Consider the following 18,972-nt stretch of genomic DNA (forward strand, 5'->3'; position numbering starts at 1 on the left):
CTCCAACATCATACAGGCTCAGTGAAAGTTCAAGAACTAATTTCAGAATATGTATTTTATCGTAACTCAAAAGATACAAGAAAATTTCTCATTAGACAATTTTCAGAATACAGCCCAAGATGAAATTTGAAAAAATAATTGCTATTAGTAGCCTCTGTTAAAATTTCATTCCATATTTATTATTTTATCTTTCATTTTCTCCAGTGTTGTTTCTGATCGGTCACGGTTCTCATTCTGTTCCTTAAATCTTCCTTCAATTTTTCATTCCCTCATTTTTCGTTGCTTTCTTCTCACCTTCCTTTGTTTAATTCCCCCTCCGAGTCTACAATCTAGCAACCCAGTGGCGTACATGGCATATCTTGTGGGGGGGGGGGGGAAGAAGCACCAGGGAGATGGCTCCCGGAATGGGTTTTGTTGCTTCACCCCCCCCCCCCCCCCCGAGTCGCATCTTTGGAGAGTGGGTGTCTGTCCTTACTCTTCCCTTCATCTCGTTTTGTTTTTATCATTAAATGTCCATTCACAGGAAAATAAAGACAGAGCTTGAAAAGGTTTTAGTTCCCATTATTGTATTATCAAAGCATTTCTAAATGAAATTTTAAGGCCCCCCCCAAAAAAAAAATATATATATATACACACACACACATATGTATATAAACCATCCACCAGTCATACTTTGTTAGGCAGTGAAACAAACTTGCCAAATTTACAAAAGAAATATTTGATCAATACTCTAGCCAATATTTCTATAGTATTTTATCATGAGTAGTTAATAATTTTTTTTTTCTCAAATTTTTTAATACAAGCAATGACCAAAATATTCTGAAAGGCCAAATGATAGCATGTTTTTTTTTATTATGATTATTTTGTCTTTTTTTGTAACTAACTTGTGTTTATGTGATTTGCAATCACCTAATAATCATTTGTAATTTTTTTAATTTAAATTTGATATAATAAAAACAGAATTTAAAAAACAAAAAACCTGGACTGCAGCCACCCCCCCCCCCCCTCCACACACATACAAGTTTACAATTATCTACCTACCATATCACTCACATAATTCAAACTCAAATGACCACTAAGAAATACAAGCTTTCGTCAATTTTAAGGAGAGCACTGCCTGAGCGGTCTTTATCATAATAATCAATCCAAAGGGAGAAAAATAAAACAATGACAATCCCTCTGAAGAAGTGGACACATAGTTAATGTACATAAAAATAGAATCAACATTGCATAAAATATCCATCACAAAGTACATCCAAAACCTCTTCTGATCAATCACATTCCATTATCAATACAGATATTCCACAAGATTTTATTACTCAAATTGATAAGAAAATTCAATGGGAAAAAAAATCCAAAAAGGCGTTGAACGACTACATTATTACTACCATAAGGGGTAATGATATTATTGAAACAAAGACATAATCTCCACATTGTTTTTCTTAGAAAAATTGAAGACACATGCGAATGTCAATACATACGTTACATGAAGTATATTAGTTCTCTTTATTTTACAATGTTTTGGCAAGGGGCTACATCACATCTCTGCCACATTTGATATAAAACTAAACAAACAGTCGTCACCTCACTGCAAAAGTGCATTAAAATATACCTATAATCTATCAGAAGTATTTGATGCTGCAGGTATTTTGTAAATAAGTATCAATGTATGTTCAAAGGTGTATGATAAAAATAAAGAAAGAGAGATACTGAAGAGGGAAGTGTATCTATTCTACCCTTTCTACCAGCAATTTCAAATCTGCACTTGTGTTAGGCTTAGCTTTGATAAATATTTGTAAGGCCATAAATCACTTGGGTATATAAGACTGAAAGGGGGAATCTTAAGGATTTTTACAAAAGAAAGACGGCCAATTACAACATTTTTTACTATTAAAAAGCAAACCAAAATCTGGAGTTAAAATATGTTTCATTTGTGACTAGAATGAAAATTCATCTTTAAATAATACAGTACACAATACACAGTCTCTTGTAACATTACCCTACATTTTGCAGTGAGGTAATAAGTACAAATTCAGTAATAATATAAGAAACTTTACAGTAACTGACCATATAAAATGAAATCTCACTCACTCACAACCCTGATGTCAAATACAATGCATTCAGTCATGTATGGGGGGTTTTATATTTCATCCTTTTGATAATGGATCATGTGGTGATGAATTAAAGCTTCTGACATTCAACATACAATTCACAAAGCACTATGGTTGAGACCTACACATTCAATACTACTATAAAGAGTGCATACTAATATGAACTACAACATCAAAATACTGATTCTACATGCCTCATGTGCATGTTCCAAGCACAAAGGGCATTGAAGCAAGACAGAATCTTCATGCTGTCTCACTACAATCAAATGACCACTTTTCTGTATAAAAATATCATTCTTAACAATATTATTGAATGGCAGTCAGCATGTTATTCTTACACTCTAGGGATAAAAACATGAGAGAATTACATCAAATTGGCTGCCACATTTCTCATACTCATTTCAAGATCGCCCTACATTTCAGTTTACTTCACACTTGTTAAATTTCTTTTGATACATCATGGCGATTTTCTTTTGTTTGCCTTTCGTTATTCTTTTCTTATCGATATGGGTAAAATCAGACTGGAGACAGAATGGGTGATGTCAAATTCGGTGGTAACCTTTGGTGTTGTTGTCTATTTGTAAATCCTGACCAAAAAGGGTCAAACTGCATTTTTGCTCCACCCAAGCCCCCCCCCCATAGAGACAAAATTGAAATCAAGTAGTTCATGGGATTAACCTCAGAATCTATTAATAACATAATTTGGATATAATAAACTCACAGCAGGTGTCGGTCAAAGCTAGAGATGGAAATCTGAATTGTGCTTTTAACACCAACACCGAATTTGAAATCATCCAATTTACGCACCAAGGAGGATTCCCTGAAACTTTTGGTCTTATACTCGTACACTTACAACCTGATGGAGGCTGACACACTAAAACACAAACAAGAGATAAAAATGCCCATGGCTTACTACTACGTAGAGCAATACAAATCCAAATTAATTGAAAATAATATATATTCAAACAAAAAAGCTTTGAAAAAATCATGAGCATGAATTAAACCATTAATGAATTAATTTTTCATAAAATAAAAGAATTATGCTTTAAAAAAGGTTAAGACTAGGCAACATAAAAATATTCTTCAGCAACATAAAGCACAAAAGTAATATCACTAAATAAAATGAAGTCATAACTAATCATAATGATTCACTATTCCTTCTCTAACATGAACTTTTTGTAAAGCCACACTGATTGTAAACACATAAATAAATATTACAAAATCATGAAAATATGAAATCATAAAAATCTCTTTTGATAAGGCAGGATATTTTTCAATGAATACTCTTCTCCGGCACGACAATTCAGTTTCAATGATGCTACAGTTTACATAATATAATCTCAATTTTTTCACCGATTCCTTCATACCAGAGTTGACTTGTTCCTTTCTAAGGCTGCATGATATTGCGTACATGATATTACAAGCTGTAAAATCATACTACTAAGATATAAATATATCATCCTGATGAATGATTGTCAATGTTTATTCAGCTATGGCCAACATATATGTTAAAGGTGCAATAGGTGGGATTCACAATATTAAGGCTTCTTATCAATCTTTAGATTCTTGTGAATAGTTTAAGGTAGGTTTCTTGTCAGGAAACAATAAAATAAGTTTCTTTGTGAAATATTGAGAGGTGACATATCGAGGACCCAATGATTATCATCTATTCATTTAAATTCAAATGGCACAATATTACAATATCACTGTCATATCAGACAGCTACACAATTTACTTTACTACATACAAAATACAGCAATGTAGTATTTTGAGGAAATAGCCCATCTGTGTGGGCAAATATTAATATTACCATTTCTGCATTATCTTATGTTGTTTTGCACTTTTGGGGATAAATATTTCCATTACAACCAGTCATACATTCACCATGGGGGGGGGGGCAAAAATCTACAAAATGGTGCGGGAATTCATTAACTTCAGTAAATTTGAAAGACTTTTTGAAGAGGCATGACTTGTGCATGAATTGCAGTAAAGAATTCTCTACCAGGTCTTATGCTAAGCCTCCAGTTTTAGTCAAAGAAATAAGTTTTAAATTCATAGTAAACTGGTCTACTTAAATCAATATTTATATCTTGGTTTTCACATTTAACTTTAAAAGGCTGAAGAGAGTTAAATATGCAAAGCTTTCCAAATTAAAAATACATTGAGTTTGTTGTAATTTTGAGTTGGTTGGATGTGAAAAGCTTGGTTACTCTTCATGCAGTTCCTACTGGCCATATCAATACTGTGTTTTATCAACGAAAATGAACAGAGATGTCCACCAAAAGAACTTTCACCTAACACTCTTCCCTGATCAAACACAATGAGCAGAATTTATTTCTCTGCACATCTCTATCTCAGTACTACGGTGGAATGCTACCCTTTTCTCCTCACACACAAATAAATAGTAAATCAGATTCCGCATAAATGTTCAATGAAATGGGAGTTCATGGTCCAATATTCCAGTCAATTTGGTAACTCTATTTCAGGAGCATGATTGAATAGATCTACGGTGTATAATTATTTTCTAAGATGACTATCTCCCTGATAGTGACACATGCAGAAAGGACTTTTAAGTCATATGTAAAATCTCTACTTAATGCATGGCTAATATTGAATCAACCCTATTACAAGAGCCTTGATGTGTCAGTCTCAAGCCTATTTAAAAAAAAGAAATTTGTAAGCAGGTTAATTATTAGGATTAGAAGCCCTACAGCTACTTGGAACACACACCAAGAGCACTACCAGATGTTCAGACTTGATATCTGGAGGTGTTCTTACATGCCCTCTCTAAAGCTGTGGGCCTACCAATATTCACTGTCTTTCATACAGAGCCTGAGAGCTGATAACCTAATGGGGCATTGCAAGAAACTCATGATCAAATAATATCTATTTAGGATCCCCAAATCAATGTTTTGGAATCAATTGAAAATTTGCAATCGATTGCTGAGCTTCCTCTTGGACCAAGGAGTGTGAACTGATTTGCTACAGCTCAAGTTGAACTATTGATTGTACAATTTCAACAAAAAAATTGCAACTGATTGTAAATATTTTCATGCAACATCCACAAACGGGGTGTTGCAAGAAACTTGCGATCAATTGCAAGTCTATTTTCGTGCCCGAAATCTAGCATATGCCGTGCAATTAATTATAAATTTGCGATTGATTGCTAATCTGCTCCAAGAAACAAGGAGTGTAATCTGATTTGCTGTAGCTAAAAGTGATCAATCAATTGCAAAAGAATATTTGCGATTGATTGCAAATATTTTCTTGCAACACCCACTATGAGTTTTTCACCTGTCAAATTTCACACAGGATCAATGATGGTTGCAGGCATTCACAGTTGAAAAATCGATCCATAGGCAAGGCCCCATCTTGCTGTTATAGAATGTGACAGATTCAAACCCATGTCTTAATTATGGAAAGCCAACAACATCTTGATTTGTCAATATCACATCCTAACCTGTGGTGCTCCTAATGAGGGCATATGCTTAAGCATATGATTTATCATCATGTTCCTGTGTTTAAGACATGGACTCTGGACTAGTCATCTACTAGATTATTACACTGCCAGCTGTCCATACTAGAAGCCCATTGCAGAAGGAGTCGTGTGTAATCAAAACTAAAAAAAAAATCAAACACTCCTCCTTAATTCACACATTTCATTGGTTAAAAGATAAGTTGCATTTGATTTTCTTGGTTGCGTTCCATTGCAAAATCTTTCTGCAAAGGGCTCCAGAGTGCATAATATTCCCTTCATCTCTCACCACAAAAATACTGACATAGGATACTTGCCGAACGTGCTGTCATTAAAATCATTAGACCGAAGAAAGAGTTATACTATAGCTCCAATCAGGTCAACATTATTTGCTAATTGTCACATTGACATCATATCATCACAGTGAAATAAACCACACACAAAAAAAAATCCCTCGAAAATGACTCTGCTAAAAAACATCATGATCAACTTACACAATGTGGTACTGACAGTATTCACCAAGCATTGCTTAATAATTGCGAATCACTTGCCTAACCACAAACTGAACATGTGACAATAAAACATACCTTCGAAAGCCCTTACTTGACAAGTCCAATGTGAAACATTTACCTTAATATCACAGGTTATTTTCTGTAGGATTTGATAGAGTGTCATGTGCATGTGAAATGATACAAATTAATTGCTAATATATTATTTCATGACCATATACATATACTTACTGAAGCAGCTAATGAGCAAAGCAGTCCAGGATAAGATTTTGAACAGAGCAAAACAATACAACACTCACACTTCAACTATGTGGTGGCAGTTGAAGCTTTGTGAATACTGTCAGTACAAGATCCTTAATATTAAATATACAAAGAGAAATAAAAGTTAAAAACTAGGATTAAAATACAAAGTCTGCTCCAGCCATATCGATGGCCCATCGGAATTTGTCTCGTTGAGTTCTGTTGTACACTTTCTCAATAGGCACATCCCATTTCTTGGTCCTAGTAAGTGATAGAAAGAGGAAAATAAAAAGGCAAGAATGATTGCATGTCTACCAATATTCAACTTTCACACAGCACTAAATGTATGTTGGCAATGCCTCGAGGTGGTTTCAGATACCCATCTAAATGGATTAGACAAAGCATTGACAAAACTGAGGAGGATCCCCTTATGCATAGACCTTTGGCTGAAAAATTGTGGAAAATATCAGATTTCAAACTTTTGTCTGAGAAAGTAGCATCAGTTACCAACACTCCCCTTGGGAACAACAAAACCAAGTGGCATGATTATAATGACACAAAATGACATTGAGGAAAGCAGTTTTTTCAGACTATTGATATGGAATTAAAGCTGAATGTGCAAACCCTACACCACAATGGTTCATTCCAAGTTTGGTGTTGGTATTGTGGTTGATGTCGAAAGCACAAATCAGGCTGCCTTCCCAATTTCCAAAACACCAAATGTAAGATTCAGCAAAGCACTAGCATCATATTTAAGGTAGGTGTTTGGTGCTTGTCTGATGTAACAATCGGCCCAACACGAACATCAAAGGGTCAACACTAAACCTGATATCCCCCAATGAATCATTTACATAACACTGCACTTACCATGCCACTGATATCCTTGGATCTAAGTAGTTGAGTTTGGAGGTTCCCAAGGCAATCTCCTTGTTCTCCTCCTTGTCTGTAGCTTTCATCTCCAGTTTAGCAAGCTGATCCTCTAGACGTTCAACTTGCTTCTGTTTTTTCTCCAAGGCTCTGAACAAAATAAAGACAGAATTTATCAATAATTGTATCCATTATCTACATTAGAGATGTAGGAATACTGTGATAAGCAAAGTTCCCAAACATAATGATTGAGGGTTCAATTCCAGCTGAAGAAATGATGACCTTGCACACTTTGAATTTCTAGATTCATTCTTCAACAGGGCAGATTTCTACATTACAGTTTGTCATGTAATTAATAATCTGGGATTTGTGGCTTTCTCCTAATCCTCTTTTCCTTCAGAGTCATAATAAAATATAACATATCAAATTTTTGTCATATATTGTCTTGAAAGAAGGATATCATTCTGAATAAAATTTTGGGATGAAATTATCACTTAGTAATGTTGTGAATTGAAGCAAATGAAAAAGTTGTCCCTACCCAACATCACAATGACATTTTGTACGAGGCCAATTTAACCCTATCTAGGCCGGGGTATTTTTGGAGTTCATATGGCCGGTCATGCCGAAAATTGGCACAGGTGTTGCCTGGGACATAATCTACAAGATTGTATAGTAACTTATTTCATGCGAAACACTATTAAGTGATTATGCTAATTTATGCGTAATTAGTATGCGAAATCATACTTTTTCCTCTAACTCCCTAAATAGGCTCCATATGTACTGATTTTTGGTATAGAAACTCTTTGTGGTGTTCTTAGCAAGTGTACATGAAAAAAATTGTGATATCGAATCATTTTCTTATGTATTATATTGTTTTTTGCAATTTCTTATGTATTTCGTTGTTTTTTCGACCTTTTGTTTTTCATTGTTTTTTCAATGAAATTTGTTGGGGACTCTTCTATGATCATAAAAAGCATAAAATAAATACATTTAGACCAGCATAACTAAAAATAATCATACATTTATGAATTTTGGTTGAAAACACAATTTGCATTGACTTTGTACACGAATTCACGTTTTTGAGCAATTTTCGGTCTGACATGCACTTACATAATGTTGCATAATTTCAGAACCACATACCCGAGTGACGCGAAATTGGTCTCAAAAGTTGCGCAAGACTTGAAAGTAAAAAGTCAGCGAGCGGCGCGGTCAAAAAAATTTCGCGCGGCGAAAATATCGCGGGATTCGTTGAGGGGGGGGGGGGCCTTGGAGGCCCCCCTGGCCTAGATAGGGTTAAAGTCCCCACAGGTATAGAGCTACAATATTTGCACCCTTAGTTAAATCTAGATTCACTTACAATTTCAATTTCTCATTACGGCTATTCTTATACTCGCTCTTGATGGCTTTCAGCCCCTTGCGAGCTTCCTTGATGTCCTGTTGCTTTTTGGTGATCTTTTCCTGGAGGTTCTCCATCTGCTTGTCAAAGGTTTTGGGTGCAGCGCGCTGATGGTTACACAGCACTGCCACGGCACGGTTGGCTCGATTGTAAGACAGCATTTTAGCAGTGACTGTGTCATCAGCTGAAATAAAAGAAAGAGGAAATTACGTATCAACAGTTTTGGGTGCAGTGCCCTGATGGTTACACAGTACTGCCATGGCACTGATGGCATGATCATAAGACAGCATCTTAGCAGTGACCATGTCATCAGCTGAAATAAAAGAAATGGAGAAATTGCTTGTCAAACATATTGGGTTCTGAATTTGAAAAGGTGACAGGACATTTGCTCCGGGCTTTATTTTGTCTAAGATATAGGTTTACAGTTGCAAAAGGGTTTTACGTTAGGTTTAGGAAAGGGTGTAGTGTTAAATCCAGGGTTGAAGTTGTCATTCCATTAACATGTGGAATTGCAGCGGAACAATTGTCGCCAGAGAAAATTCATGGAACCTTGAAGAAAAAACAAAACAAACCTGAAGACAAGATCATTTAAGGATGCTCCACAGTTAAAGTGAAATCCATGTCATTTTCACCAAACTTTGCACATAGATACTTTAGAACCCCTTAATATTCAAAATATGCAAAAATTAACATAGGTCCACGTGCCTGATTTTTTGCTGTAGAGCTTCAAAGCTTACCCAAACTGATGTTCTTAAGAATTGCGCATTCAAAAGAATTTGGCATTTCTATACCGCCCAAGATTACTACATTGAGTTTAAACCTCTTATTTCTCAGTCAACATACATGATAAAGTCATCAAATTTTGCAAGAGAATTAATAATTGTATCGTTAAAAAGGAGAATCTATTTACAGTGCTATTTGTTTGCAATTTTAAATTCAACAGCACTATCAGTTCTTAAAAATGGCGTAAAAGATAACAAAATGTAAAATTTCAGTAACTACTTAAGTACAATAAATGCTGCACTTTATTTAAAATCCATGTCATTTCACCAAAATTTGCAGAGTAGTAGAGGAAGGTATTCCTAAGAGGTACAAACATTAAAAAATAGGGGTTAATGTGCTTGTTTTCAAACTATCAGCATTTTTATTTTAGAGCAAGTGTGCTTTTTAAAACACCATATATGTGCCAAATGCTTTGTATCTATGTGAAGAAAAAATCAAAACCACTCTACCATATTCATAATATTCGTGATTCTTGGCAGCACTGCAGAGTAAAGTATTTTGAAATTGTAGAGATTTTTTTTTTAATGGTCCATGGAATAATTCCATTTTTTAGCTTAATGAAATAACACATCGGATCTGCACTTAAAGTGCAGAAGATTTGAAAAGTCAGCTCATACCCGCAGCTAATTAATCACCTGTTCATCCATTGTGACGTCAGCGCGCAGTGTGTAAAGTATGCGCAGATCATAATGCGCACAAACATAACTGTGGAACGTCCTTGAAGCAGCGCTTCTCAAACGGTGGGCCGCGGCCCACTGGTGGGCCACGAAGCTCTCTCAGGTGGGGCGCGAGAAGCTCCAGAGGAAGAAAAAAATAGGGGAAAAACTATAGTATATTTCAAAGACCTGGACCTGTCCGAAAGTCCAAATATGTTATATTTTATTGGTCTACGTGGGTCAAACTAAGATCAACTAAAGCATGATTAGGTATCATTCATGTTCTTGTTGCAATAGCCTATGAATACACATTAATTATATGATTGTTTCAATCTAACTTTAACGAGAACCTCATCATGTATATTGTGTAGAATGTATTTAATTGTCGTCCATTTACAGGACCTTTGCGAATGCAGTTAGTTCTTGAACTGTTGTTTCGAACATGCGTTGTCAGAGCTTTGTGTTCGAATTTCACGAAACATACTTTCATCAAAATGGACCCTTTTTTAAAGTGATTTAAAAGGGTGAGGAAAGAAACAAATCTACTATTGAAGAGTCTCAGAAGGTGACTGTAAGGAAATATGACCCTGAATACATTAAATTTGGATTCATCATGACTGGCAGTGATGCAAAACCAAAAGCAATGTGTGTCGAATGTTGAAGGTATTCAGCATTTTATTAAGTTGTTATGTTGTCCTGGTTGTACAATGTTTGGGGCCGGGTTCAAAGGCCGGGCTACTGAAAGTTACGCGCTAATATGCTCAATAATCATTGCATATCTTTCAGTTGAGACAAGTAGTCGTATGGCTTTATTAAAATTTTGGTAGGTGGGCCTCGAAAAAAATTTTAGAGTCAAAGTAAAAAAAGGTTGAGAAGCGATTTAAAGTATGTGTAATGTTTCTCATTAGTCTTAAATATTGTCTGATTCAAATAGGGTTCAGTGGTCGCAAGAGATTTTATCTTGATAAAGTAATCTGCAGAAGCTTGAACAAATGTTTCAATTTTGAAAGACATTCTAGTCCTTTATAGTGATTGACAAATTCTGAAAGCATAAAATGGATCAATTATTGAAGACCTTTCAACCATTCAAAATCAGCAGCATCTCTGTATGAGTTTTATAAGACATGATGGAAGTACTAGGCAATTGGCCATTTACTGCATGTGCCTACGACTGTGGATGGCCTATGCTCTTGTGAGAAGCTATTAACATTAGACCTCAACTGAAGACTTACATATTTAAGACATCTAGTTATTGTTTTATGGGATTTTTTTGTCTTTCAGAGTAATTAGATAATGGGACACTATAAATGTACAGACATTAGATTGGACATGAAAGGCTGGAAACACTTAAGATTCCCATCATATATTCATACCATCCGTAAGCTCATGAAGTTGATTCTGCAGGGTGAAGGAAGCATTGAAAGTCCTGAAAACCTTGGCAGTAAGGCCCTCCATCAGCTCCTGAAGGTACTTGTTGAGGATACCAGTGTTGAGTCGATCAAATAGGTTGTCCTCTCCCTTCTTGTTCTCCATGAACAGCTTCAAATTCTTGAAGACCTATCAAAGATGATACAAAGATAATAAGAAAAAAAGGATAAGAAAAAAATTCTTCTTCACCATTCAGAAAGTTTCATGCTTTGTTTAACTTTATTTTGCAAAGCTTTGGCATCCTTCGTAATAATCAGTACGAGAGTGTTCTGTGAGTCTCCCGGTTACAAAAGCTGGAATAATCAAATGGAGTTTGATGAGTGAGCTAATTCAACTGTTTTATAGTACTGCATCTGCAATCATACCAATAATTATGTCAATTACACCCACAAAAGCATGAAGTATTACAAAAAGAGCTTAGTTAATAATGGTTACTTTCATTGCAAAATAAAGAACATTTTGCCATGATTGATCATCTATCAAGTGAATCTATTCAGTGATTTAAGTAATGCGATTGTGTTGTACAGAATGCTATAATTCAACAAAAGTTCAATTGTTAGCAAGAAATTAACAAGAAATCTTTGTTTGAACTTGGTCTATACAATTTTGAAATTAAAATAGCTTTCTACAGACAGGAGTTCATACAAAAACTTAAAATAATGAGAACATTGTCATACTGTAAGTGTAATTTTAATAAAACATAATTCACTTCTTCCATTTTTTTCACTTATCCAGATTGATGTCACGAATCATACTACTAAGACGATCTGGGGCCTATTTGAGACAGTACTCATGATTATATTATAGTAATGTTGTCATTGCGGTAACTAGCCATGAATTTGTTCCGATGGCCGTAACTACAATAGCAAAATTACCATTATCATGGATTCTTTATGAAAGAACAACTCTGATCCCAAAGCAAACATTCTCCCATGCCCTTCACAATAAAAAGAAAAAAGGGAAGAGTAAAAAAAAAAAAAAGACAGGAATACACTCACCCTCTTCTCCACGGGTACAGAGTTCTCGTATCTGATGGAATCTTTACCCAAAAAATCAAACTTAACCACAAACTCCTGGCCGTCGAGCTCCTCAAAGAGTTCAATGTGCTCTACCCTTAGGGAGCAACAACCAACAGTATCTGCTGTCTCACCTTCTTCCTTCTCATTACCAGCTCTCAATGCAAGCTAATGTAATAAATGGAGGCAATTAAGAGAGAGAAAAGACCCATGGTATATAGATTATTCATTGTATGTGTTTACTCTGACATGCAAAGAGAAATGTCCAGTCCAGGGGAAAATTTTGTTATACAAATTTGAATAGCATTTTTGGTCAGAAGAGAAAAGCTCTCAACTAAGAAATGTACAGTCCTTTGTAAAAATATAATGTACAAAAGATGTGATGCATAGCAGTCTTTCAAATATGTGGAGCAAATTGCGATGTGATACCAGGAAAATTATTCCCTGAAGTCTCCTGCAGAGTTTAACTCTAAAGGAGTAACATTCTTTGCAAAACTCATGGAACACATGAGCTACTTTACGCTCATTCCACATTTCATTAAAACAAGTGGAATGCCTCTGGCCGTCTCACCTGCATCATGCGATTCAACATAGCAGCATTGCTGACTTTGAAAACTACTATAACTCACACAAGATGTTCAGTGATACTTGGTTACTCTTATTTCTACGTTTTATGAATTAGACCAATACACTTACAGAGATAGGATGGTAATTCAACAAATACCCCCAATGCGGCCAAAGTTCATTGATCTAACATGACCTTGATCATGTGACCTGAAACTTGCACAGGATATTCAGTGATACTCGATTACTCTTATGTCCAAGTTTCAAAAGTCCGATCAATAAACTTGCACAGTTATGATGGTAATTCTACAGATACCCCCATTATGGCCAAAGTTCATTGACCTTTGACCTTGGTCATGTGACCTAAAATGCGCACAGGATGTTCAGTGATACTTGATTACTCTTATGTCCAAGTTTTATGAACTAGACCAACATACTTTCAAAGTTATGATGGTAATTTAACAAATACCCCCAATTCGGCCAAAGGTCATTGACCCTAAATGAACTTTGACCTAGGTCATGTGACATGAAACTCATGCAGGATGTTTGGTGATACTTGATTACTATTATGTCCAAGTTTCATGGTTCAGATCCAAAAACTTTTAAAGTTTTGATTGTAAACAAACAGATACCCCCATACCCCCAAATCGGCCAAAGGTCATTGACCCTAAATGAACTTTGACCTAGGTCATGTGACATGAAACTCATGCAGGATGTTTGGTGATACTTGATTAACCTTATGTCCAAGTTAAATTAACTAGGTCCACATATTTTCTAAGTTATGATGACATTTCAAAAACTTAACCTCAGGTTAAGATTTTGATGTTGATTCCCCCAACATGGTCTAAGTTCATTGACCCTAAATGACCTTTGTCATGTGACATGAAACTCTCATAGGATGTTCAGTAATACTTGATTAACCTTATGGCCAAGTTTCATGAACTAAGTCCATATACTTTCTAAATTATAATGTCATTTCAAAAACTTAACCTTAGGTTAAGATTTGATGTTGAAGCTGCCGTTGCCGGCGCCTGTAGTCTCACTCTGCTATGCAGGTGAGACAAAAATATGAAAAGTGAATAAATACATGCTAAACTAGGATAACTACTATCTGGTTTGGAGTTAATTTTGTTATTATTGTGAGTTGTGGCAAATTAAAACTCTTCTTAACTCTTTTTTTTTGTCTGTATTATTTTTAAAATACAGAATTACAAAACTCTGAGAATCATGAAGCTACATAATTAACAAATATCATTGTTATTGCTCTGTATAAATTTTCTTACACAGAATAATACAATGCACCACCAATCCCCAAAACGGCATTTCGAAGTTACATTACCTTGTCTATGAAATATAAGGCAACAGCACGTTGTCTGACTCTCATTTCTTTACTCTTCCAGTCTTCACGGTACTCATTTCTAATCCTGTCTACAGATTCCTTCAGCTTCCTAGCTACTTCATACTTTGCCCAATCCTTCTCTCCCTTGATTCAAAAAGAAAAAAGAAAAATTTCTCATCAAAGTCAGTAATATATATGACAAGGAATTACCAAGTGGTCATATCATACTGAAATTAATTTCAGCATATAAATCTTGACCAATAAAATGGCAACTGCTCTGTCAACAAATACTCTATGAGATTAAAAGTTTATTCAGGTTACATTTTCAATATTTTACTGAAAAAAGGTAAAATTTCATTTTCTACAATAAAAGTACAAATGACAGGGCTTAAATTTCTTATTTTCAAGAAGTGTCATGAAAATTATGCTTGTGAAATAAATGGCATGCATATTACATTGGCTAAAGACAAAATTAATAAGACATAAGATATTCAGTGTGCAGATTTTATCCAAAATTCAGGGTTGGGTAAATTCCTTGGACACATTTTGGCCCAAATTTAAAGTCATGAACTAAATTTAAGTAATTTCTACACAACATAGAATTGAGGAATCAAAATTTTAAGGAATTATTACATTTTCATAATTAATATACTTTTCTGGAACAAACAAATAGACGAAATGAGACGAGGAGTGCTTACCTTTATTCTAGAGCTGGGGTTCAACATAACATACTTGATAGCACCTTGAATGTTTTCAGTCCATGAAGCTAACCAAGTCACAGAGTTATCATGCATAACCTTCTTCCATTTATGACCCTCTGGGGGAACTGGCCATTGAGAATCCCTGAGAAAAAAGAAAGGTTATAGCTAATATTTTCTTTTCACTCAAATACGGATAACATGCAAGAAGATATAAGACATTTTCCAACATAGTTCTAAGGTATGTGAGGAAAAATGTTTTAACTTACATTCCTCATTACAACTTAACTATCTCTTGTAAAATACAATGCTGCTATTCTTGCAACTTGCCTGAAATGTGTGCAGACGGAATGATACTGAGAAACAGAAATGTGGGAATATTCTCAGGCCAATTCCATGAAATAATCAACCATTTTGAACGTAGAAACCTTATTTTCTCCTTTCTTACAGTGCTTCACAAAATGTCAAGCCACAGTCATGTGGAAAGACAGGGCGCGACAAACCCGCTTGCCCGGGGCAAGTGAAAATGACGTGCGGGCAAGCACTTCTCAAAGTCAATTGCCCGATCGGGCAAGTGGTTGTTGCGTCTTTTTTTCTGTACCGTACCTCGTCTTTCCATAAATCATCCAAAATCCACACTCAAAATCATGAACAAGCCTTAAAAAATAGCGAGTAGCGGAGTTTCAAATTCCGAAATTGCGTTATTTTTTCTGTACCACGTATTTCCATACACATGGTACCAGGTATGAAAAAAATCAACGCAATGGCCGGGAAACAGTTGAATGTAGTATAGGGGTCCATTATGACTACCACCATGTGCAATTTCTAATGCACATTTTCCCCCTTCCGATATCACAATTCTGTGATAAAAGAATTAGAATTACACAGGAAATAAATCACAGAGTCGATTAACCTCGCATTGGTGAGTTGTCATGTCATTCGGCTTTGCTTTTCAAAACGGCCTATTAACATCCAAAATAACTTGCCGTATTTGTTAATTATAACTTAAAATTCATTTGTTTCCCTTTTTGAGGGGATTAGGTAAATATCAGACGATAAATCATCAAACAAAGCTCCATCTATTTTACAAGGCCGGCGGAAGGCTCATGCACGTGCGCATACTAGCTAGCCAGTCTAAGCTCTGTCTCTCTGCCAGAGCTCTGGGGGACAATTCGCTCAGTAAAGGCCTCAAATATGGTGATTTTTTGTTTCAGACAGAGTTTACATTTCGGGTATATTATTCAAAACTTCCAATAAAGTTTGATGATTTCTTCATTGTCATGTATATTTAAGTTATTAATGAATACATTCTCACCGAATTTAGACTCCCCCATAGAGAAATGCAATTTTTGTAGAAGTCTGCGTTTTCAAAGAACTTCAGGAAAAGTTAGGGTATGTGGGCCTTCATTACATGGCCGAGTACAGGTTATTGTACTGGAATAGGCGAAGTAGAAATTAGATATTGAATTATTTATATCAAAGTTCAACTCACAGTCACACCCACACAAACACACGCACACACACACCCACGCACACACACACCCACACACACACCCAAGATTCTAAGCATATAGTGAAAAAAATTACTTAAAAATCATACAATATTAAACAATGTTAGTAATAATTCATTAATAAGTGAACAGGTATTCCTCAAAATAGAAAAAAAGTAGCATGTGAAAACATGTAGATAAAAATTATTGACCGAGTGCAACATCATAAAATGATGAAGTAAAGACTTGATGGTTTCCAACTAATTAAGAGCATAACAATAAAGAGCTGAACATTTTTCACTGGCTTTCTTTATAGTTTCCAACTACGGTAATGAAAGCAATTCTAAGGAAATATGGTAAGCAGGTAGCCGTTTCGTGGATTTAAAGATGCAAAATATGAAATATTAGCAACTTTTGTTGAAGGGTTTTTTAAAACCTTAAATGCCCATAAAACATCGATTTTTTTTTCTCCAAAATAAACGTTAAGACTCAGGCCTACGTTGCTGAAAATATCCTTTTCAATGTGTGTTCTTTTATACTGGACATGATTCTCAATTGTAATTTTGTATACCTTAATAAAAATAAGAGTAGTGCCGTCATAATGAAAAAATTATTTAAAAAATTGGGCAAGCAGTTTTTTCTATCGGGCAAGCAAATTTTTTCATCACTTGCCCAACAGGGCAAGTGACGAAAAAAATTTTTGTAGAGGCCTGTGAAAGAATTTCAATTCTTATATGAAAAAGAAAAACAGAGATACATGAATATCATTTCATGAATGTCTCAAAATACACACACATTGGATTGGACCTAGATTGGGCTTAATTACAAGCTAATTGAATGACTGTAATTGAAATTTTGAAAGGGAAAACAATTGTAATTGAAAAAAAATGTAATTGACTTCGATTACTTTTAATTACATTCAATTACTTTACAATAAACTTACTGAATTTATGATTTGATTAAATGACATTTTTCATGTCAACTGATTCAGCATCAAGGAGAGTAACAGGCAGAATCCATGCTTTTTAACCTAAACCTTCATCCTGTCAGTATCTCTGTAACTTAGAATTATGTTGAAATAGGTGGTACTATGTACAGAATACAAATTGATTTTAATTATGACTTTTCTAGTAATTGAAATTGCAATCGTAACTGAGAAAAGTAATTGGTAATTGTAATTGGAAATATGTAATTCAATTGAAAAGTAATTGAAATTGAACATTTCTTCAATTACGTAATTGTAATTGAAGAAAGTAATTGAGCCCAACCCTCGGTTTACATATTTTATGAAAATGCCCTTAAGCAGACCATGGGTCAGAGGTGCATGTCACTGACAATACGACACTGCTTGTCCCTCCAATTTTGGTATTTTATGAACACTCAGCTGCAAGTACAGACACATTGTCAAGAACACTCACTTGCTACAGTTGATGATGACATCTTCTGGCACTATTCTCTTCTTCAGCTTGCCCTGCTTCGGGTGTTCACCACGACCTCGGAACAAACTGGGAGGCTCCACCCTGAAGTTGCCGATCTTCTCTTTGTGACCATCGAAAGAGCAGAAGCCATACTCCTTTTGGATCTCTTCATTCTTTTTCTTGATTTCCTATATCATGTTACATCAATAATTGGATACTTGATAACTTCCTGCTGAAATGAAAACTGAACCTAATCCAGACTATAGAGTGTGTGCTAGGTGTAAGACTAAGATGGAGGATTTTATTTCATGTCGAAAACAGAATTTAAAAAAAATAAAAAATTGAGGGGGGATGGGGAATCTATATACAGATAGGCCGTTTCACAAAGGTTCCATTCGATAGACGGTCCTATCAAAACAAGTTATCACCTCGTCATACGAGGATCCATCTCAAGCCTTAAAGGAGAATGAAACCTTTGAAACAAGATAGCTTGTGCGAAAACAGAAAAATCAAAGAAACAGATCAACGAAAGTTTGAGAAAAATCAGACAAATAAAGAGAAAGTTATGAGCATTTGAATATTGCGATCACTAATGCTATGGAGATCCTCAATTTGACAATGCGACAAAGATGTGTGATGTCACTTGTGAACAACTCTCCCCAGTATATATTTCTCTTAAATTGCCTCTTATCACATCTATCAGTAGATGATTGTGTTCTTTCTAGAGGAGGGCATGCAATACAGATTTTTAAAGGATACATCATGGATAAAAAGTTTCTATCACAATAAGAAAAAGCAAAAAGATATATTTTGAGGGTATTTTATAGTCTTTCAAAGGGGAAGTTGTTCACATGTGACATCACACATCCTTGTCTCATTGCCAATGGGAGGATCTCCGTAGCATTAGTGATTGCAATATTCAAATGCTCCTAACTTTCTCATTATTTGTCCGATTTATCTCAAATTTTCTTTGTTCTTATTC

The 18,972-nt window shown here is 35.2% G+C and overlaps 1 protein-coding gene across 1 annotated transcript in view; it reads right to left on the bottom strand.

Annotated features, from left to right (window-relative positions):
* Window positions 1-1,124: 1,124 nt before the first annotated feature.
* LOC121407169 (DNA topoisomerase I, mitochondrial-like) overlaps window positions 1,125-18,972 on the bottom strand; it is a 30,414-nt gene continuing 12,566 nt past the window's right edge. The window contains exons 11-18 of the mRNA XM_041598117.1: window positions 17,991-18,178; window positions 15,083-15,227; window positions 14,385-14,528; window positions 12,464-12,649; window positions 11,411-11,594; window positions 8,560-8,782; window positions 7,203-7,352; window positions 1,125-6,596 (exon numbers count right to left, since the gene is read on the bottom strand). Of these exons, the coding sequence (XP_041454051.1) occupies window positions 6,494-6,596; window positions 7,203-7,352; window positions 8,560-8,782; window positions 11,411-11,594; window positions 12,464-12,649; window positions 14,385-14,528; window positions 15,083-15,227; window positions 17,991-18,178 (1,323 nt within the window). The 3' untranslated portion in view covers window positions 1,125-6,493. The remainder of the gene's footprint in view (window positions 6,597-7,202; window positions 7,353-8,559; window positions 8,783-11,410; window positions 11,595-12,463; window positions 12,650-14,384; window positions 14,529-15,082; window positions 15,228-17,990; window positions 18,179-18,972) is intronic.

This window comes from Lytechinus variegatus, chromosome 2 (assembly GCF_018143015.1).
Source record: "Lytechinus variegatus isolate NC3 chromosome 2, Lvar_3.0, whole genome shotgun sequence".
In the NCBI taxonomy this organism is placed as follows: domain Eukaryota; kingdom Metazoa; phylum Echinodermata; class Echinoidea; order Temnopleuroida; family Toxopneustidae; genus Lytechinus; species Lytechinus variegatus.